The 24,090-nt window shown below is 42.1% G+C and overlaps 1 protein-coding gene across 1 annotated transcript in view; it reads left to right on the forward strand.

Annotated features, from left to right (window-relative positions):
- The window catches only part of RXFP1 (relaxin family peptide receptor 1), a 188,661-nt gene that overhangs the window by 99,716 nt on the left and 64,855 nt on the right, over positions 1 to 24,090 (forward strand). The window contains exon 4 of the mRNA XM_083172505.1: positions 18,544 to 18,649. Within this exon, the coding sequence (XP_083028631.1) occupies positions 18,544 to 18,649 (106 nt within the window). The remainder of the gene's footprint in view (positions 1 to 18,543; positions 18,650 to 24,090) is intronic.

Raw genomic sequence — 24,090 nt, forward strand, 5'->3', positions numbered from 1 at the left:
ACAGGCATAGCACGGTGGGGGGGGGGGGGGGGGGGCTAAAATTATGAGATCACTATAAACATGCCCCTAATAGGACAGCCAGCCCTGTGGCTCCGTCCCCGAACCGCCCCCTTTCCCCTCCTGGAGATGGCCCTGCCTCCCTGCTTTACTGAGCTGGTGGGGAGAAGAAAAAGAAGAGCAGGGGAAGAAAACAGTCAAATAAAAATAAATGTGACAAAAGGAAGAAAGAATAGGCAGTAAAGTGGAAAAACAACAAACAATGTGGAACCAAAACAACAATACAGCTTAATGCCCACTTAAAAAAAAAAAATTCTAGGTAAATAATATTTGTAAATAATATTTGTCTGAAATAAATGATATTTAAAATTATATTATATACATTAAATTAATATAGGTAAACTATATTCCTGAGGAAAATTACATTTCTCTGAAGTAAACTATATCATAACATGTTGACCATGAATGTTGACCTTCATGTCGAATATATGAATGCCGACATTGTCACTATTGACATCATGACTACATCCCACAAAACATAAGATAATAACAGCAAAAGATAATGCCTGTCAGTTCTAAATTTAAAGCTCCAATATTTAAAACACTTTAAAATACCATGTTATTCATGCTGGATACTTTAGGGAAGATGTCTTATAAATTATAAAGCAGGGGTAATAACAAAGTGGCTGTACATCTCAAAATAATCATCTGTTACGCTCCCACTGCAACGGACTTTCTGTTCAGGAACGTTTTACACCCACAGGGTATTGTACTTCTACTTACTTTAAGTGATGAGATGCTGTGATCTCCTACAAAGAGCTGCGCACAAACTAAATGGATTTCTAATGTAAGCAAATAAAATATTGACTTTCTAAAAGTTACATCTGAAGTCGTAAACTTATCTTCTTATTCTCGTACTATAAATTGGGTGTGTTGCTGGCTAAATTCACTGGTGTTTGTTGTACTTTATTTAGCTCATAAGACACAGTGGACGGAGTTGCTGCACTTGCTGAAAGTACTGATATTTAGTACTTTGAGCATGTGATAGACAGAGCCGAATTTCCCATTAGGCACGTGAGGCACGTGCCAGGGGCGGCACATGTTTGGGGGCGGCACTTGGATGCCTGTGATAGTACTGTCAGCCCAAAATGTACCAATAACTGCAAAATATCCACTGTACTGTACTATATTCCATCGTAAATAAAGTGTAAATGGATAGGACATGCAGATACTGCCCCTATAAACTGTCCTACTTAGTAAACATTATTGTTGTGCCTAGGGGCGCCCTCACCCCTAAATTCGCCCCTGGTGATAGACCCATACTGCGTGTGTGCAGTCCAGGTCTGCTCAGCAGGACGGGATGCGGTCATTCGTCAGACTGCATTTAGGTCTACAGTCATTAGGTCGACCCCACTAGGTCGACTGGCAGGAAGGTCGACCTGACTTAAGGTCGACATGGGCCAAGGTCGACATGACTTAAGGTCGAAATTGCATAAAGGTCGACATGAGGAAGGTCGACTGGTCATAAGGTCGACATGGGTTTTGCACTGTTTTTTGAGCCGACATGTGCCGACAGGCGGTATTTCATGCCCTACCATCCACTAGGGCGTGGTGGGAGAATAAAATAGTGTGCCGAGCGCAGCGAGGCACCGTGCCCGAAGCATTGCGAGCGAAGCGAGCAATGCGAGGGTCCGATTCTCATTGCCAACTGTGTCCATGTCGACTGTGTCGACATTCGGATAAAAAAACAGTGAAAAACCCATGTCGACCTTATGACCAGTCGACCTTCCTCATGTCGACCTTTATGCAAATTCGACCTTAAGTCATGTCGACCTTGGCCCATGTCTACCTTAAGTCAGGTCGACCTTCCTGCCAGTCGACTTAGTGGGGTCGACCTAATGACTGTAGACCTAAATGCAGTCTGACGAATGATCCCATTCCAGCAGGACACAGTACAGCATCAGGCTGTCCTTGATGGCCATGTCTCAAAAGGAGGCAAAACACCACTGTTGCTGTGAGAAACAAGACCAAGATCTCGGTTAGAGTGTATGGCCCTTATTCTGGTTGGTGCGGCCAGAGCCGCACACGGGGCTCCGGCCGCACAAACCAATCCCCGCCCACCCTACGGATCGCCACGGCCGTCCGTACACGGACGGCTGGCGATCCGCATAAAAATGGTGGAGGCTACGCCTCCACCATGGTGGGAGCTGCCCCCTGCATTCGATGGTCGTCGACCATCGAAGGCAGGTCCGCACGCCGCGGCAGCTCCCGCAAGCTGAGACCACACGGACAATCGTCCGTGTGGTAGCTTGTATGGGGGCTGAAAGCTGACATCCGGTGACGTCAGCTTTCCGCCCCCATGAGTTGCGTCATGGCCTCATTACCATGCATACGCCCCGCGTTTGCATGGGAACGCCCATGAAACGCGGGGCGTACACATAGGGAAATGAGGGCATGATGCCTCTCACGCCCCTATACGCCCCCTTTGCGGCGGACGAAATACGTCTGCGGCGAAGGGGGCTGCACATGCGCAGATTCACCTCTGCGCATGTGCAGAGTAAAAACATCGGCGGTACGGCCGCACGCGGGCCGTACCGATCCGATTAGAATAAGGGCCTATATGCGCCGGCCGATTTGCATAACCCAGATCATTGGATAATGTATCGTAGTGCAGCTTTAAACACTAATGCATGAAGGAAGTGGGTGTGGATCAAAGGGTTGAAAGTCAATAAGTCCACAGTCAAAAGGTCAACAGCGCCAAGGTCAATGTGGAAAAGAGGTTCACATGGGAAAGTACGACATTGACAAAAGGTCGTCAGGAAAAGGTACACACAAATGAAAAGGTCGACATACGGTTTTCACATTTTTTGGGTTGTGTCTAGGTCGAGCTATCACCCAGATTGCGCAGGAGGCAGCAGTAATAGCAACTTTCTACATCTGAATCAGATCCAGTGTGTATAATAATGTTGCCTTCCCAACAGCACATCACCAGAAACTGAATTCCCCATGTAAAAGTCATTTTAACACCTTTGCATAAAATATTTCATATAAAATATTTCTAACGTACATCTCACTCAGGTATTCATAAGAATGAGGAACACAGCCTTTACTACATGCAACTTTTGTGTTTTACATGTCTTAACATAATTTGATCATTTCAAAAAGCTATAATTTAGGGACATTTAAACAATTGTTTTAAACAGTTAAAACAAACACAGTTAATGGAATATAAAGGCTGAAGTACAGCAATGCATGGGCTACCCATTGTACTCCAATCTTAGCCTTTGTTGTATCTAAACTGCCAGCCCAGTCAATCCAGTATAATAGACTTGGAGGGCATTCGTTACCAGCCCTTTGGCCTTGTGCGTGTGTGCGTGTGTGTGTGTGTGTGTGGGGGGGGGGGGGGTGTGTGGATTGGGCAAGGGTGAATTGGCTATAGACCTTAAAGGGAAGATCCCTGGTAGGCTGGTGCACCTATGGGGGGCCAACTGTCAGCCAGTGACCCTGCCCAGAGTAGTGTCCTCTTCCCCCTCCTGTCTCAAGATTTTCCAGTTTACAGAGCAAAGTACCCAATGCTACAAATACTCCTCAAAGAGGGCACTAGATTTCCCAGATGAGCAGTCGTTAAATAATCCTTTGCCTTGCAAATTCATAGGGCTTCGATCAGGTCTAAATAACCCCCTATATTTGCCACTTTGCTCCCAGAATATTATGGGGGAGGGGCAGTAATTACCTATTTTTGGGATATTCTGATACTGCATACAGGGGTGCCAAGAGGCAAGGGCGTAACTACCATAGGTGCAAGGGGTGCAGCTGCTATGGGGCCCAGAGCTGAAGGGGGCCCATCTTAGTCTAAGGCCCTTATTCTGGTTCACTAGCAAAGGCAAATTCATTCTCAAATGAACAAAACCATGTGCACTGCAGGGGGCAGATGTAACTTGTGCAGAGAGAATTCAATTTGGATGAGATATTTTGTTTCTGTGCAGGGAAAATGCTGACTGTTTTTTTTTTACACTGCAATATAGATCTCACTTTAAAGTAAAACCGCACCCAAATCTAATTCTCTTTGCACATGTAACATCTACCCCACCTGCAGTGCACATGGTTTTGTCCATTTGAGAAGGAATTTGCCTTTGCGAGTGAACCAGAATAAGGGCCTAAGTTATATGTGCTATTTACATTTATTACCATCAGTTGCTAAATAGGGGGCCTTACAAAGATTTGCCATGGGGCCTATGAATGTCTAGTTTTACCCCTGCCAAGAGGGGAGTTACTTATTACCCAGGCCCAGGTCTGACAGAGGTGCCCAGTGCGGGCCCTGGTCCCGTCCCCCTCCCAATACCTGAAAGCAGGTGCTGCAGAAGCTCTTCCCCTCATCCCAGCACATGCTGCTGTGTGCTGGGGTGCAGTGTGGCCAGGGAGGCACTTAAAATAAAATATAGAAGAAATAGTACTTTAAGGGTCCATGGCCACACCTCTCATGATTAGGCCACACCCCCAGAGAAATGGGCCTCTCCAGGCTCTCTACTGCCCTGACAACATAACCACCTGTAGTTAGAGGGTTGATCATTTGTTGAGGTACTACGATGTACAAGCTGTATTGTTCACTGATTGGGAATTATATTTTCACTTTAACAAAAAAGCAGAAAGAATGTTATACTATTGTCTGTTATATTACTTTATCCATACGTGGGAGCTACTGTACTTATTGTGTGAAGGATTAATTGGTTCTCTTACTGAGACAAAATGTTCTTTCCCCCCAGTAGCTTTCATTCACCAGATGTATTAGTAAAAAAAAAAAAATATGTAGGGTTAGGTTGTTCTCTGAATGAATTCTTTTAGAAGGTATTTATTGCCCTTAAAAAATGGTTGATAGTTCATATTCTTGTATTCATTTCCAGTATAGCAGTGGTATACACATGCTGTTATTTTGTTAAAATGCATTTTCTTTTCAATATACATCGTTACAATTGTTATCCACATAGTTTTGTATTAGTAGGTCACACTGTCTTCATTAGTAGCATGTATACAGTTGACATAACAGTGAGAGAAATGACAGGTTAGATCTAGGCTATATCTGTTTACCTACTAGATAGTAATTGCTCTAGGAGCTTAGGTAGCATTTCTTTAATGAGAGCCCCTGAATATAAGGGTATCGTTTTTCTTATAGATGTGTATACCATTATACACATCTATAGTTTTTCTAAAGTGTGTCTGTACTATATAGCCTATAGCCGCATTTATCATTCATACAAAGCAGTCAAATGTCTAGTGCTAGAGATCACACGTTTCACTCAGCTGCATTTTCAAGGCTCTCTATATCTGAAACAAACAGGGAGCAGGGACCTTCTGTATTAGAATAATAGAACTACTGGAGATAACATTTCTTGTCATGACAGATTGAATTTGTTTTCATAGTGAACCCATCTCAAACTGCTACTCGGCTCTGATCTACACTCTAGACCAGTGGTAGCCAACCCTGGCCCTCGAGAGCTACCAACAGTTCACATTTTCCAGACAACCTAGCTGCTGCACAGCTGCACTCATTAATCACCGACACATTTTAAAAGATACACAGGTGGAGCTAATTAGCTCACTTGTGATTCTGTGAGGAGACCTGCAAAACATGCACTGTTGGTAGCTCTCGAGGACTAGGGTTGGCTATCCCAGCTCTAGACCATTACACATCTGTGCCCTAACATCCAGAGTGACCTAATATTCTAATTGCGTGCTACCTGTAATGTCCCTAAATACATAAACTATTCCTGAACATAACTAAAGGCCCCCATCCATTAGTACGAGGTATCACAGCTTCCGGGCGGCTGATGTATCTTATGTGGTTCCGTTCATGGCTGCAGGATCCGCAGATTGCGGTGGGATGTGATGCGCACGGGAAAGCGACTTGCATTGCAATCGCAGGAAAAGGACATGCGATGTGACACTTTTCATACGATACATCGAAACATTTCTGCAAAATCGCATGAGGAGAGCCCATATCGCACCAGTGGATGGGGGCCTTAACATTTATCATCTCATTGATTTTATTTTAAATCTGCTCAAATTATTTTTTACCAAAATATACTATATATTGTATACTAATGACAATTTTACTGCAAACAAAAGGAACAGAAATGTTTTTTTTTTTACTTATGCTTCAACCTAACTGTAATAGTTTAGGACATGGCTTCACTGTGTATGTGCAGTACAAGTGAGCAGGTTGCCAATGGTTCAGACATGCAATGTGAGGGATATCTACATGTGGACACCAAATCACGGTAATATAGAATAGCAAAACAAATAGAAAGTATCAGAATTGTGAATACGGACAAAGCCGAAATAAAAAACGTAACTCCTTGGTCCAAGCATCTCAGCAAAACACGGAATCCTATTATCTCTGAGGATCCCTGTTGTATAGCAATGGGATCTAAGCTACAGTAGATCATGATACAATTAGTCTCCAGATGTAAATCTCTTCCTTCCTTTTTAACACACCTGTCACTAATCATCTAGGGATATGGTTAACATAAGCTATGCACTATAGGTTAAAACAGAGTGCACCCTGTTTTTACCTATAGTGCATAGCATACAGTATGTTAACCCTTTCCCCAAATGATTAGTGACAGGTGTGTTGGTAACTGCTCACCTATAAAAGCACAGTTTGCTGTGAGCCTTAGACCAGATAGCATGCCTGGAATCAAGCATTTATGTGATAGCTATGTGTATTGTAGCCAGTTTGAGCGATAGTGTTAGGACCTGCAGAAGAGTGGGGTCCCGTGAAGGGGCTGCAGGCTTAAATGCATAACCCAAAGCTGCACCTCTGAAGGATCCCTGTTAGCTGAGACCCGGAACAGACAGAAATACAGAAAAGATCAGGGTGCGCTAAGGTAAATTATACAACTTTCTCATTAAAACATAGATATTTAATAAAAAGCCTCTGACAAGGCTTAGAACAAATCAGACAGAGTTACACAGCCATTTCATAGAATTTTTTTTTACAATCCATAGTAAGGAACAGGCCCAACGCGTTTCGTCACCCACGTGACTTCATCAGGGGCGTTTTGGATGTTGATTGAAATAGGTGCGATAGCACTTCTAGGGTTGTCTCCAATTGATCAAACCATAGGTATTGTATTCAAGCAAGAACCATACAGATATATATCTTCTCGGAGCGTCTCTAAATGACCAAATAAATAGCTGTGTATTCCAGCTAGAGTTGCCCAGGTGTAAATATGTCGCCAGACATCAGAACAAAAAAGCAATAGCCCAGGCGTGTATCACCAATTATCCCGTTTCGCACACCTTTTATACAGGTGTTAACATCAAGGATCAGTGAGCAGCTTCAAAAAATATAAGGCTGGGAGACAAGAAGTTCACTCTAGTGGATCCAAAAGCAGAATCTATTCTATTATTTTTTACTTTTTGTCAGCGCTGCTATTTTCTTTTGTGCTTTTTTGTATATACCCATGTATGCACTCCGCTATCCTGCTCCTGGTTGTCCAAAAATCTACTGTGCTTCTCCATCTATAGCACCACATGGCTCCACAACTTTCCTGAGTAGCTGCACCATGATATCATAACTACTCTACACTGCTGTTGCTCATCTCTTAATCCCGATACTTGCATCTGCCGACTGCCGTGATCTGCTCTCCTGGTTCAATCCTGGAAACCTGCACTGCTGGCTGCACTTCGGTCAATCCCAGTTCCTGCACCTGTTGTGACCTGCTCATCGGTACATCTTGATAACTTGCAGTCTGCACTTCAGGCTCAATCCTGGTAACTGCAACTGTTGTGCCCTGCTCATCGGTTTATCCTGGTAAACTACCTGCTATGTTCTGCTCTACTTTTTGGCCTTCATTCTCCCAGCTCACCACTAAGCTCCACTCAAGGTACTACAGGTTGAGTATCCCCTATCCGAAATGCTCGGGACCACGAGCATTCCGGATAGGGGAATATTGCGGTTTTTGGAATAAATTGTTTTAGCCTATACTTACCTGTCCCCTGATGGTGTCCGGTGGTCCCTCGGCGTCCACGCAGTCCCCGGGCGTCCACAGCAGGCCTCCGGCATCTTCTCCGGGTCTCCAGCGGTCCCAGGAATGCATTGCGCGAGTGTGCGCGCGCACCGGTGACGTCACCGGCGCGCGCACTCGCGCAATGCATTCCTGGGACCGCTGGAGACCCTGGAGAAGATGCCGGAGGCCTGCTGTGGACGCCCTGGGACTTGGTAAGTATGAAAAGAGGGTTAGGGGGGGTAAAAAAAAAAAAAAAATTCGAATGATTCCAAAAACCACGGTTTTTGGAATAATTCGGATAAGAGATCTACGGATACGGGATACTCAACCTGTACTCTATTACAGTGTGTCTCCCAGCACTGTATTAATACCCAGCTTTCCTTTATTCTCCTAGTTAATCACCAATAGTACTAGCGCTAGTGTGACTGGCCTGCATTCTTCCAGCACACCCTGCAGCGTAGAACATTCTCTACATTTTGGTCTGTTTCATTTCCATTGTTATTCCTGATTGATCTTGTCTTATTCATACTGATGCATGAATAAACCTTTTACTAAACCTGCTACGTTTGTCGCCTGCACGTTAAGTCAGGATCCCATACTCATCCGGGTCCATAAATAACCTTATCCGTGACACAGAGACACTAAGGGCAGATGAACACGCTATTTGGCTGCAGCCATATAGTGGTTAAGAGTGCCCAGATTCACCCACACAGTGAGGAAGGGGAAAGAGACTCCAGGCAGCTCACACTATTGGGGGTGTCATTAAATTGGAGAGAACTACCTTGCAAATAAAAAAACTTTGAAAGCTTTTACAGAGGTTTCCACTAAAGGAACAATACTATTAGACCTACCTGGAGAAAGGAACAGTTCATACCTTCTAATGTTCTCTGTTATAGGTTTAGAGTGGTATAAAAATTTACAAAATCTGGATATTTAAGCCTTCACATTTAATGACATTTTATTAAATTTAGAATAATTATATAAATAAATTATAATCGGTTTATGTAGACACTATTTCACATTTTGTATGGTATATATTTATTAATTGGCACCAGGTTGCTATATATATAATACACTTAAGAATCTTAATTCATATATTATCTATTATGGTGACTATTTGTGTCTGGATATTTACTAGTCCCAACATCATATAGTGTTAGCCAGGGCTGGTGCAAGGTTTTTCCAGCACCATAGGCAAAACTTCAGCTTACTGCTCCTATCACCACCCACACAACAATACCAACTTTCCAGAACCTCAGGTGAAAGTGTGAAGTTGGCATCTTAGAAGTTCAACACTTGCCGGTTGCATTAAGTTGTTAATGAAGAATGTATATCATAGTCATCCTTACATTTGTGTAGTCAGGGGCACTCCAGAAGAACAACTTTTTAACCACTGGGCTTTGCCGATCTCTCCAGTGTCAGTCATTTTATGACTTGGGATTCTGCATTCTCAGAGCTGGGAAAATGGGGTGTGGCGACAGTCATTTGCCCGACGTGGAATCCCGACTGCAGGGACTCAGACAGCAGGGGGAGCACAACAAAGCCCCTTGTGGGAACGTTGCGCTCGCCACGCTGCAGGCACAGTGGCTCTCTACGCTCGTCACCTATTTTTATCTCCCTCAATGGGGGTCGTGGACCACCCACGAGGGCGAATAGCTGCTGCCCGTGTGTCGGGCTTTTAGCAGTTGGGATTCCAACGTGAGTCCTCAGGCACCCGGAAAATGAACCCAACCCATACATACATATAAATTTGCACAATTATTTTGGGTTCATACCTTTCATTATTACTATGAAAAGTTATGTTTCAAAAGTAATGGGTTAATATCTATATTCTGACCGTTTTTGAGGGGTACATTTACTGGTTGGGAGGTTGATCATAGCAACCTATCAGATTTTACTTCTAATTTATTTAGTACCTTCTAGAGGATAATAGATTTTGATTGGTTGCTATGGGCCACATCCCATCTTCAATAGAACTCCAACTTTAGTAAAGTACCCGAGTTTTTAAGTCACTTGGAATATTTTTGTTACTTTTCTCAATGTGATTTGCTGCCTTAGGATCTTTTGCCTGAATCTGCAGTCTAAATATATGTTAGTCAGGTATCATAGTGATCATGGATAAAAATAAAACAAATCAATATAACACTTAAGATAATTGTGGTGATTGCTGTCAGCCTGTGTATGTGGTACAGGTTGAGTCTCCTTTATCCATAAATTCCAAAAACGGAAATATTCCCCCCAAAAAACTTGATTTTTTTCCCAATATTTTGTTGTTTTGTTTATTGTGTGTGTGTATCCCCCCCCCCCCCCCCCCGCCGCCTCTTTTTTCATACTTACCGTGTCCACGGCGGCCATCGGAGTCCTCTTCTGCCGCATCCCCGATCCCAAGGATGCATTGTGGTGTAACCGGCGCACCTGTGTACCCCTAGGACTGGGGATGCCGCTGAAGGAGATTCTGAAGACCGACGTGGACGTCAGGGGACCATTGGGGCATCACCGGGGAACCAGATATGAAAAAAAATCCAAAATCTGCAGAAATAACTTATTCAAAATGCTCGTGGTCCCGAGCATTTCGGATAAGGGATGCTCAAACTGTAATGGTAATCTTCCTGCACCCATCTGGACGATGTCTGGCCACATGTCTGTGTCTTCATTAGAAAAGTATCTCTCTGCCTGATCCCTACATATTTGATCAGCATTAAATTTGTCAGAAGAAATAAACTGTGTCCTTAATGGCTAAATGTATTCCTTTTATTGATGAATAACAATTACCACAAGAGTAACTTTTGTACACAAATTGATTCAGTATCATTACCATGTATAAATTCAAGCAGGTATATATGATGGACAGAGCAGTATGAGTTCTAACGTCTACAGGGTGACTTCTTAGAACAGGAAAAGTTCTAAAGCAACATATAAAAGGAGATGCTGTACTGAGTCACTGACAATTGATCTTTACTAGAGAAAAAGGTCATTTTTAATGCTCCCTGCTTTCTGCAGAAGCTGCAATACTATACAATGAGTTGTTAGTGCAGAATTCCCACTGAGAAAATTGTTATACTTAATTGATGACAGGACTATATCCTTTTATTGTAGAACTCTTACAGGCATATTGAATTAAAAAAAATAGCACTGTCTGGCTGCCATCTAAAAATACTCATTACTGTGTGTTTATTATTAGCAATGGTAATTAGCTGCCCATTAGGAAAGTAACAACAAAGCCCAATCTATCCTGTTACTGAATTACTCCATAAAATCTAAAGTACATGAAGCCACCCTACCAAAAATTGAGGCACTGGAGATACTATCTGGTGATATAAGAATATGTATCAGGCATTATGACCCCACGTACCTTTACATTCTACTGAAGATTTCTCTGATATTCTAAAAGTATAGATTTAGGGCCATTTCACACACCCCGGTTCTGACCGGCTGACGTAGTAACATAGTGAAGCTAGTGTGACCTTTCACACTGCACGGACACGGTCATGTCTGGACTGTCCTAACATGACCCAAATTTACACTGCACCAGCTCACAGAACCGGTGCATATAAAGGGAAAAAGCCAGACAAACTTTATCCGGCTTTTTGCTGTCCGATCGAAACCGGTGTGTGTGCAATGGTCCTTAAGCTTTCAAACATCTCTGGAGTAGACATTTCCACAGGATGAAGTTTGTTTAAAGGGACTGTAACACATGTTTAATTTTTTGTGTAATTATCTTATGTAAATATATTCCACCCCCACCCCATATGGCGGACCCAGTCCTAGGGTTTTCATCAACATTACATTACACCACATAGTAGTGTCCCTTACTATCGTAATGGCAAAAGTGCCTTTTATTCATGTTAGGTCTCAGTAGTACCCCTTATTTATGTTACACCACACAGTAGTACCCCTTATATTCGTTATGCCACACAGTAGTTTCCTTTATACACTGCCCACAATAGTGCCCTTATACACATAGGGAGTGATTCTGGTTGGTTTGCAAATGCAAACTCTTTCTTTAATGGACAAAACCATGTGCACTGCAGGTGCAGATGTAACATGTGCTGAAAGAGTTACATTTGGGTGGGGTGTGTTCAAACTGAAATCTAAATTGCAGTGTAAGAATAAAGCAGCCAGTATTTACCCTGCACAGAAACAAAATAACTGACCTAAATGTAATACTCCTTTTTGACATAGGGATAGATGTAAAATGGAGAGTGATAAACCACCAGCCAATCAGCTCATAACTGATATGTCACAGGCTCTGATTGAAAAATAACAAATAGGAGCTGATTGGCTGGTGGGTTATCACTCTCGATTTTATCACTTTACAAGGCTTAGTACATCTTAACCGCAAATTACCAGGTGAAGCAGTTCTACCCGGTAATTTTTGTAGTATGAAAGGGTCATCCCGGGTCTTAAATCCCAGGTCACCAACCTTGCTTTTTTACCAGGGTAGTTGACCCGGGATTTGTGACCCAGGTTGACCCTTTCACACTACACAAGTTACACTTGTTATTCAGCAAATTACTGGGTTGACAGTTTTTAACCCAGTATTTTGCTGCTATGTGTGAAAAGGGGTCAGACTGCACCAGGCAAAATGGAATTCAGAGATCTTCGTTACATATAAAACAGGGCAATTGCCAAGGCTTCTCTGAGTATTGGGGGTCCCTAATGCTAGATCTAGGTGCAGGATGTGGCACAAATAAATGATGATGCGGCGACTAATTGCTCCTAAAACATATAATATAAATAGTGCAATCTGCACTTATTAAAACAATGTATGCTGGTGTTTAAAAAAGGGGGGGAGTGGAACCACTATATGTGGTTGGATGTACTATAAAAAGCAATGAAAAAATATATATAAATATGCCAGAAAGTCACTATATGTAGATAAAAATATAGATACATTTATTTAAACGGTAAAATATAATAAATAAAAACAGACAATTAAAGTGTCTCCTATCCTAAAAACAGAGATGAGGCTCTCAGAATAAAAGGATCTATTCAAGGTGCAAAAAAACAAATAAAGTGCTTATCTTTAGATGAGGCAGGAGAGCTAGAGTGTCCCTAAATATATATATGTATGTCTAGTGTCTGATTGTGTGTCTATGAAACACTGCCATCTGTGGAGAGCAAGTGAAACTACAGCTCCTTCTCTCTCACACATGCACAAACACAAAGGCAATCACAAGATAACAGACTCATTTTCAAAGCATTTGCTTCGAGCGTTCTTACTATTACATCTATATATACTAAAAGTGGGGTCAGTGTCACCTATTGGTTTTTTATTAGAGTTTTAATTTATTTCTATTTGCATTTACTGTGCATGTATTTTTAAGATATGTTATTGAAATTGGAATGTTTAGCCCATTTTGTACTGTTATGTATTTTTGGAGAATGTGTTGGTCCTTGGATTGATAGGAGATGTACAGTATTTTTTTATGAAATATGGGACCCTGCACTGTCCACAGTAAAAATTCTAATATTGTAACTCTCTGAATGTTTTACCTTTATATATTTTTCCTCTCAATTTTATTAAACTATTGTAACTAAATGACCCAGCCAAGTTACAGCTGCTGGGAATAGGCAATTAAGGTTTCATAAACATAATTACCTCAGCTCCAGCCCCTTTCACCCACTTATTTGATGGTGTCTGAATGCAAATGGAATTATAGAGATGTTCGCAAGGCTGCGATGCCATTCACAGCCTTTAATATGGGTTCAGTTTCACCATGGGTCATGTAGACTTATCCCGTGCAACATACTGCACTAACTGGAATCTGATAAACATACAGTACTAATGCAATGGGGCCATTCCTGCCAACCTGAGAGGACATCATAAATACTCATGAAGAACAAATGTCATGTCAAGGGACCCTTCGCAAATGTCAAGATGGAAGATTTGTGGATGCTCATATGTTCTTAAAATGCCATGGATTGCTATGGTCATAAATGTCATATGTAGCAATCTTTGCATTTCAGAAAAGTGTTCATACAAATATGTTGCCTTGAGTGAGTGTGGAGAAAGAACAACATCAATAGTTCCACAGTATCCATTTGCTAAGCATCTGAAAACAGTCAATTTGTTCTCTTGAAACTCTGTTCTTATAAACGCCTCTGGGAGCTTCCATGATCTGCTGTATATTGTGATTTGCCAGGTCAGGAAATAGATCATTTATTTATTTATTTAATTATAGTTTCTTATATAGCGCAGCATATTCTGTTGCGCTTTACAATTGGAAATCAAAAAAAATATCACCAACTGCAGCCCTTATCCAACATCCAATTCCAGTGCTTAAAGATACCTTTATAGGAGTTATCCAAGTGTATTTTATGTGAGTATGGTACGTTCATCTAAAACCATCTGGTGGAGGGAACTACTGCGGACATCACAAAGTGGGATCCATGTCAAAGATACCTTTATAGGAGTTATCCAAGTGTATTTTATGTGAGTATGGTACTTCATCTAAAACCATCTGGTGGAGGGAACTACTGCTGACATCACAAAGTGGGATCCATGTCAAAGATACCTTTTTGCACAGGTTCTCACTTCTCTGTATGGGTGAGTGAGGGTACGCAATTCTGGGCCCTTCATATATTTACCTAAATATGATCTAAAATATAGACGTTCTAGATATTGTATTTTCTCTCTCTCTTCCACATATGTGTTTGATTACGGGAGAAAAAGAACTCTATTATAAAGAAACATTGGTGTAGGAACAAGCATCATCGCCGTTTGCCTGATTTCTCGGACACAACATCCAATTTGATCACCTGTGTCGGTGGTTTGCGGTATGCGTCATTAGGTCGTCAGGCAGAAATCAACACATGTAAAAGGTCGATGGGAAAAAGGTCAACATGCATTAGGTCGACATTGACACCCAAAAAACTCATGTCTACCGTTTTCCATGTAGACCTTTTGCTTGTGTCAACCTTTTGACCAATTCTGCCTAATGCATGTGGACCTTTTTCTTGTGTCGACCAATAGTGTCGCTCTTTTGACTGTCGACCAAACTACCTGTGGTGTACTTACAGAAATCTATCTAGGTGTCCAAGAGTTAGCAAGCTAGAGCACCCTCTCAACCATCGGAGAATAGTCATATGCGTCATATAGTGATACTCATGTCTAAACAATATTCGCCTTCCATGTCAACAGCATTACATCATTTTCAATCAGTAGTTACCCATATACCTTAGATTAGTTATAGACATGAGAGAAACTACCATAGATGCTAAATGAATCAATGTAGTGTATATAGGGCACAATTCAGCATGGAGAACAGTTGATGCTATCAAATACTGTAGCTGCCACCCAGAAAGAAAGAAAAAATGCCCAATACAGAAATCGCATTAGCGTCAGAAAGAATGACGCTTTCGGAGAACCATTCGCAAAACCGGACAAACATGGGAGAGTGCCATCCGTTTTCACCTGTCAAAGGCAGCCACAATTCTGCGAAATGCTCGCTTCCTGTCAATCAAACTGAACTTGCAACCGAGCAGAAAGCATACACAGAATAATTTGCAAATTGTGGGCACGCAACTTGGTGATCCATGCTGAATAAGGCCCATATTTTGGTGATTGACGCTCCCCCGCTTCGGCAGACAAGATGTTAATACATCTTGTCGGTCTCCCCTCTTGCTTCGCATTGTTAATGAGGCAAAGCAGGAAGTAATATAGCGGCACGATAAGCGCCGCTATAATACATCTGCCCCAATGTATCATATGCGATCCTAGCTAGGGCTACAGGCTGGAACAAATATTCATTGAAGCCCATATGATCTACAATATGTCACCTTTCATGGGATTCATCGCAGCAATGTGTCGGAATCGCATACAAAGTGGCTATATCGCACTAGCGAATGGCCGTTTTAGAGGTATACTTGTGTGCTGTTTTACAGCACTCTCACTGACACTTTAGGGTAATGTGAACAGTATGCTCCTAAAAAGGTCCTTTTATTATGAACAGTGTAAGTACAATTAAGTACAGTACCTTTGAATTGAAATAGCAAACAAAGAAAAGCTCCACAGGTACTTGTTGCTACAGATGTGCATGCTTTACATATAACAGCTTGATAAATAGATTAAATAGATTATTATTATTTTCTCTTACCGAATGCGATTTACAGTTATATACAAATTCTATGGGTCATTTGGAGAAAAGCACATTATAGCTCCTGAACCAAAAACATTCATAAGGGATATGCTTCAGGATAGGCCAATGATTACGGTGCTAAGTGCTAACAAAAGCCGAAAAACCTAGGTCTATTTGTTGTATAATTATTCTGGCTCTTTAAGGTATGTTCTTACATAAACAAAACAAAAACATTTCCAGTAGTCTAGAATAATTGCCTTTTATTTCTGAACTTCTTCTGTGTAGTCGCTCAGTTTATTGTTGAACGTATTAGAAGTCACGTAACTAATTATGCATAAGATAGAATTATGTGATGCCTGCTTCCTAATGTACTAATGGTACCATCATTATGCAAAAGAAAACGTGGCACTTATAAGACCTGATGTTTAAAAACATCTTATATTTTATTTCAGGTCTCAGATACTGTAAAACAGATACAGGACTTTATGGTTCTAATTGTGTTGCAGGTTGCTGCATTCTAGACAAATAAAAGTTCTGCCATACATTTTAAGCACGTAAAGCAATGGGAACAAGTTTTAATAATGGTATTTCCACTTTCAAACACATGTGAGAACAATGCAGAAGGATCCCTGAGGCACTAGGCTCCATACAATGGGCATGATACAGAGGCAGATGCAGTGCTTATGTTGGTGCAGCTGATAGCTACTGTACACGTGCACAAAGTCTAGGATACCCTAACTGTGCGCACTCAAACCAATTTGTGCATTGGCATAAGCTTTGGTGTACAAATTCAGCACGACTTGATACTGCATCTATGATTCTTAAACATTTCAGGCTGGGGGGAATAGGAAGTGACCTGATCGCAAAAAGGCGGTGTCATGGCTACTTCCATCAGGCAGCTGTGTACGGCCCCACTTTTGTACGGATCTATAAGAAAGGGCTGACTGGGCCCAGAGCTATCTGCATTGCAAAAATCAGAGCTACAAGGCAAGATTATTTGCCTTTTTGCAACTCCCCAGCCAGACAGTGAGTGGCTGATTGGTAGATGGTGTGGGTTATAAACCAATTAGAGTGCAACATTCTCTACCTGCATTCCAGCCTGCAGCCAAATGCTAAAATGGTGGGGAGCATGCTGATTGGTAGACAGCTGGAGCTATTCACTAGTCAGAGTGCTGACAGTCATACCCCTTTTACACCACCGCAAAACCCCGGGGGTTTTACTTGGGTAAGCGGTGGTGTAAATGGGGCAGTGTAAATGGGTATGCCAGGTCATCCAACCTGGCTCCCATTTACAACAATGGGGAGCCCAACCTCCCAACCGTAGCGTCCTGTGGTCAGTATGAAGGTTAGGCGGAGGGCGCAGCACTCTGACTAGTGAATAGCTCCAGCTACCTACCAATCAGCATGCTCCCCACCATTAGATGCTCATTTGCATCCACCCCTTAATCAGAAGAAATATCCATGGATCTGTAGCCCACATTGCACTCTGAGGCCGATTCAGACCTGTTTGCACATTTGCCACTTCAAGGCATACCATACAACCAGTCATGGCACAACTGTGTTCTGCTGCACACTGGTTGAAAAAACCTGGTCTAGCCTGGTCTTGCAGCTTGAACTGCACTTGAAATTTGCCAAATGCCTACAAGTATTCTTCATTTATGTATCTCTTTCTGAATGGCCAAAATATGTTAGAGGACAAAGTCGTACTCTGTTACACTTAAATTAAACTAAACAATGTTTCCATCTTTATATAATATGTTAGCAATGCAGTTATTCAGTACCACTGCCATTGACCAATGTAGCAGCTCTATTCCTTAAGCTTACAAGATGTTTATTATTAACTAGAGGCTGAGACATGCAGTGCCTCTTTCATGTAATGGAATTGGGACTGTGACCAGCACTGTTCCAGTTTAGAATTCCACCTATGTTCATGCCAACTTCTATGTATTGTATAGAGACAATAAAATACAGATATACTAAAGAAGTACACAAGTACAGTTATTTGATATTTTGTTTATGTATCAGTATATAGAATGATTTTACCTGTTTAAGTGTTACCTTACATTATTTTGAACAGTGTGATCTTTATTTTTAACTAATACTGTATTTTGATAACATTAGGGACTCATTAAGATTACTGTCCCAGCCATGTGATTTCTGTTCCCTGATTATTTTGATAACATTAGGGATTTATTAAGATTACTGGTCCCAGCCATGTGATTTCTGTTCCCAGATCTTCTATGTTGCATTTGATTGATTATCATTCTACATATAATAAAACAGCAACTAATGTTTAATGCTGCACCATCATTTAGCAAGCAAAATACTGTTGACTACATTGGATGGATTGACAAGAATAAAGTTTATATGAAGTTATTTATAACTGAATACATTACTAGGTGACCTGTTATTGTACCCCCACCATTCTCCTAATGTCCATATCTTTTTTTATTCAGTGCTTGGTGAAGTGCCAGCTTCATGTTTGTGCCAGGCCTTAGAACTTGATTGTGATGGAGCCAAATTACGCAGTGTCCCTTCTGTCTCTTCAAATGTGACAATGATGTGAGTAAAACAGGGCAGTCTGTCTGAACAAACCAAACTCGTCCAGTGTCTCTGCCACAGCTATCTTACTTTGTCAAACACATATATGTCTAGAATATATAGGATAACTGTTTCCATATATTAACCATTTTTATATCCTGGTCCTTGCTATGATTTGGTAATAATTGACATTAGAGGTGACATGTAATAGGGTGCGATTTTTGGTCAGGCTCCAAAATCACACCAAATCGCAGGTCTAAAAATTGCAAATATTTTTACCAATTCCCAAATGTAATAGAATGCGAGTTTAATGGCAGAAATGGAATTCACATGTGATTTGGTGTGATTTTTGGACATGAAAATGTGAGAAATAATACACATGTGCAATATTTTAGACATGGCAATATGCGGTTTTCGCAAAAAAATTTTTTTTAAAGGCGTGGGGTCCCCCTGAGCAAAACCAGCCCCGGGTTCATTGAACCGGTCCTGGTTTTAGAAATTCAGGGGACAAAAAAACATAGGGGTTCCTTGTAATTTCTAAAACCAACAGCAGGCTCAAGGGCCGGTCCTGGTTCCCAAAATATGGGGGGACACACAAAATGAGTAGGGATCCCCCATATTTTGAGAACCAGCACCAGGCGCAAACAGTCATCAGGGTAATGCCACAGCTGGGGGAAACTATTTACACTTGTTCCCCCGGCCAAAGCATTAATCCCTGTGGTTGGTTAGCCCGGGATAGGAACCTGGGGGAGTGGGGACCACCCCAGTAAAGGGGTGTGTGTCCCCCCTTAGAATTAACCCTGCCTGGGCTGAAGCCCGGGTCTGTCCCCGGTACCCCAGGGCGGTGAGCACTGGGCCAATGGTTAAAGTGTTAATAATAGATGAAAACTATTGTGTAATGTTGTGAAACTAGTCCAACAAGTCCCTGCATGTGGTGAATTAAAGGGCCCGCTGGTACTTGTAGTTCTACAACATTTCAAATAGTTAAACAAAACACGGACACACCAGAATAATAACACTTTATTACATACTGCATTCAATCACTCATACATACCTATTGGTCCACCGAGGGCCCGTCTGCTTCCCCATGTAGTATCCAATTACGGGTACCTGTTGTAGGAAATTTTACATACCGAGGCCTCCGGCGAAGATTGGTCCACTTCTTAGGCTGTAGTCATCCCCAGGACAGGAGCCGAGAACTTTGTTTACATTTTTGTATCGTTTACCAAAAATCACACCCTATTACCTTTGCGAATTGTGTACTTTATAATGGGAAAACATCTGGATGCGAATTGACATGTGCGATTTCTTTTGCATGTCAAAGCGTGCAATTTTTACCACTAAATGTGCGATTTAAATCACAACTCGCATCCTATTACAAGTGCTAATTACACAAAACGTACAAATTCGGCCGTTTATGACCAAAAAGTGCAAAAGTCAGACAATCGATTATTATTACATGTCACCCTTTATATACCTTTTGAAAGAAAATATTTTTTTTTAAACATAAACACACGTTATTGGTGACGTTTTGGGGACTGTATCCCATTCTTTAAGACAAGGAAGGGGATACGGTCACCAATAAATATTTGCACTTTTTCTTTACTACGAATTCTCATGCCGCCTATTTCTCTGCTGCTGTATATAGGGGTTACTAACCCTGATGGAGGGCGCCAGTTACCCCTGATGGCAACAGTGGAGTGCCACGGATTTTGCTGTAAATATATTGTGAAAACACTAGTAATGTGTGCTAAATTGGCTACAAATGAACCCATACTACATGAAAGAAAATGAATAGTTTATCTAAGTGCTTCTAATAATCCACACAAGGTCACCAGCAAGATGAGTTTCAGATTTTAATGGAACTTCAAAAAACATGAAAAGACATAAAACAAATATACATATTGTAATCCAATATTGGTTTTAAACCACCAGAAATTACATGAATGTTCATATATTTTCAAAGAGAAAGGATTATTATCTGAAGTCAGTTAATTAGCAGGTATATAAAATAACACTTTTCTTTGATGTAAGTCGTGATGGAAGTCTGAAAGATGAGACACAGCTCCATGTTGACGAAACACATTGGGTAGACCTGCTGATTAACTGCCTTCAGATAACTTCCTTTTGTCTTTTATAATGTATGAGCATTCATGTAATTTCTATTTTGTAATCCCAATATTGGATTACACTTGATTTTATGTTGAAAACGCATATTGCTGGTGACTTTGTATGGATTATTACAGGCAAGCAGATAAGATGTAAAAAAAAAAAAAAATAGTCTGCTACACATAAAACACCATGAGCAGAGCAGCCAGGTAGATAGGCACCATGGCCTTGTCTACTACTGCTATGCAGTTGATACACAACTGGGTACTTGTTTCCTAGCACGGCCACAATCGTAACTAATCGTGTCCCTTAATTAAGGGACACGATTAGCCCGATGGACCCGATTTCCTTTGAAATCAGGTCCATTTTGCCGGCTAGGAAACAAAAATCGGGGGCATCGCGTCGGTCGGGACCATTAACATTGGTCCCGACGCGACCGACGCGATGCCCCCGATATTTGCATTGACTTCAATGTTAAAAAAAATTTTAACATTGAAATCTTGTCGGGAACTGTAAAATATCGGGGGCATCGCGTCGGTCGGGACCATTAACATTGGTCCCGACGCGATGCGACGCGATGCACCCGATTTTTACATAGGATTCAATGTTAAAAAAAATTTTAACATTGAAATGGTGTAAAAATGTTAAAAAATGTGAAATGGGTCAATATGACCCATTTCACATTAAAAATGTCCCCGTCGTCGCCCCACGATAGACGGCAACCCGAAGCGTGGCGAGCGCAGCGAGCCCGCGAGGGGCGGCGGTACGCGTCCTCCGACCTTTTCATGCCCTACTATCCACTAGGGCGTGGAGTGAGAATAGAATAGTGTGGCGAGCGCAGCGAGCCACCGAGCCCGAAGCGTGGCGAGCGCAGCGAGCCCCGCGAGGGGACGCGGATACCTTCACAGGTAAACGCGTCCCTTCGCGGGCTTCACAGGTGTCCGTGGCGACGCCGACAACTGTGAAGCCCGCGAAGGGACGCGATTACCTGTGAAGGTATCCGCGTCCCCTCGCGGGGCTCGCTGCGCTCGCCACGCTTCGGGCTCGGTGGCTCGCTGCGCTCGCCACACTATTCTATTCTCACTCCACGCCCTAGTGGATAGTAGGGCATGAAAAGGTCGGAGGACGCGTACCGCCGCCCCTCGCGGGCTCGCTGCGCTCGCCACGCTTCGGGTTGCCGTCTATCGTGGGGCGCTGTGTACACGCTTCAATTTGGGGGGGTTTGGAATTTTTTTCATTAAATCCAATGTAAAATTGGGTCCCAGGGACCCAATTTACATTGGATTTAATGAAAAAATCGGGTCAAAAATCGGTCGGATCGGTCGGTCGCATCGCATGCGACCAAATCGCATGCGATGCGACCGACCGATTTTTTTCAGCACGACCACCCCGATCTTAATCGGTGTGGCCGTGCTAGGAAACAAGTACCCACAACTGTACTTGTCCTTTGCTCCGGGCACTGGAAAACCCAATAACAACCCTAAATGGCTGTCTAGCTGAGCTCCAGGAATGGATGAGTGCCAGTTGGCTGAGACTGAATCCTGATAAAACAGAGGTCCATATGATAGAACCTCAACATCAAGGACAAGACTGCAGTATAGCCACAAAATTGAAAGAGAAGGATTCTGCCTATTACAACAGTATTCCCAATTTCTAATGATTTCTCTTTGAAAATTAGATCAATTATGATATGTTAAAATTTTATGATTTAGTTTCTGCCTCCTCCTCATATGTTTATCATATTTTTTTTAAGAATTGGACCGATTATGTGTTTTATTGTTTGTCATGTGACTGATGCACTTCCTGTTTAGTCTGGTATATAAACCCCCCAGATGCAACACATGGACACCTTTGATAAAGCCGCTGAGACGGCGAAACGCGTCAAGGCATTGCCTATTTTATCCACTATATTTATGGACTGATTCGAACCAGCCTCAGAACATCTTTGGACACCCACTGGACCCTGCTATTTGCAATTAAGGCTTTCCACACCTCCATCTTTGACTGCAACCTTGGGTACATTCCCCAGATCCCAGACGGTGACTCGGCCTAGTGCACTCAGGCCTTGAGTCCCTGGGAGGAACCAAATCCAGCACAGTCTTCAAGTAACAGGTGGACGGTAATTCAACTTTTGCACTTGCACTTTATATGGTCCTCTTCAAGGCATTATAGGAACGGACAGCCCCCCCCCCCCCCCTTCACATTTATGTGAGGCCAGCTTGCATCTACTACCAGCAATCCTCTTATGGTGCTTTATTGTATTTAATAAAATGTATTTTATTTACCTTTTAATGTGAAATCGGTCCAATTTCCAATTTGTTTAATTTTAACTAATTGAGTCAGCGCTGCTTCTTTTCTCTTTCGTTTAACACTATCCAGTTCAGGTCTGACTAACCTGACACCTCAGCAGCTGCTAGTGTTTCAGCCCAAGTCTAAGCGCTGCCTTCCTCCTCTAGTTTGAGGAGGTCACTCCAATAGCCACCCAATTGGACTGACACTTGGGGGTACAGAATTACAAAACTCTGTTATGTGCGGTGGTACTGGATGGTGGCTTGACACTTAAACATCAGATATCAGCCACAATCAAATCCTCATTCTTTCATCTGAACATCAGAATCAAACACTTAATACACTCTGAAGATCTGCCAAAAGTCATACATGCATTTGTATCATCTCGTTTGGATTACTGAAATGCCCTCTACCTTGGTCTCCCAGCAAAATAACTGTATCGATTACAGCTGGTACAAAACACAGCTGCCAGGCTGTTAACCAACCAGCCCCGTTCAAGCCACACAACTCATTCTTTACGCCCTTCACTGGCAAGCCATAAACTTACTGAGTTTCAAAGCCCTTCATGACCAAGGCCCAAAGTACCTGAAGCAGCTTCCGATTCCATACTGTACCAGCCGATTACTGCGATCTGTAGATAAAGTACTTTTAACAGTACCTAGGATCTCCTGTAATTCATCTGGGGGCCAAGCTTTTAGCCATGCAGCTCCAACTTTATGGAACTCATTTCCCCGCACAGTTCGAGCGGCCCCCACCCTAGAATGCTTCAAAAACAGACTCAATACTTTCCTGTTTACTCAAGCATTTCCTTCAGTCCCTTAAGTATTGATTATGTAAAGCTTCATTGTTTCTGTACTGTATTACATTCATACCATCTGTTAAGCGCCTTCAGTCCTATTGGAGAAAGAATGCTATATAAATAAATGTATTATTATTATTATTATACTGCATCAGCAAGGTCTCTCCCAGGCAAAGATTTAAAAGCAAACTGGGGGTGAAAGCTATTTTGAAGAATTATAAGAACCACAAAAAAATGGGCAATGTTGAGGAACATAGATGCAGTT

Source organism: Crinia signifera, chromosome 1, assembly GCF_055691185.1.
Source record: "Crinia signifera chromosome 1, ASM5569118v1, whole genome shotgun sequence".
Classification (NCBI taxonomy): Eukaryota; Metazoa; Chordata; class Amphibia; order Anura; family Myobatrachidae; genus Crinia; species Crinia signifera.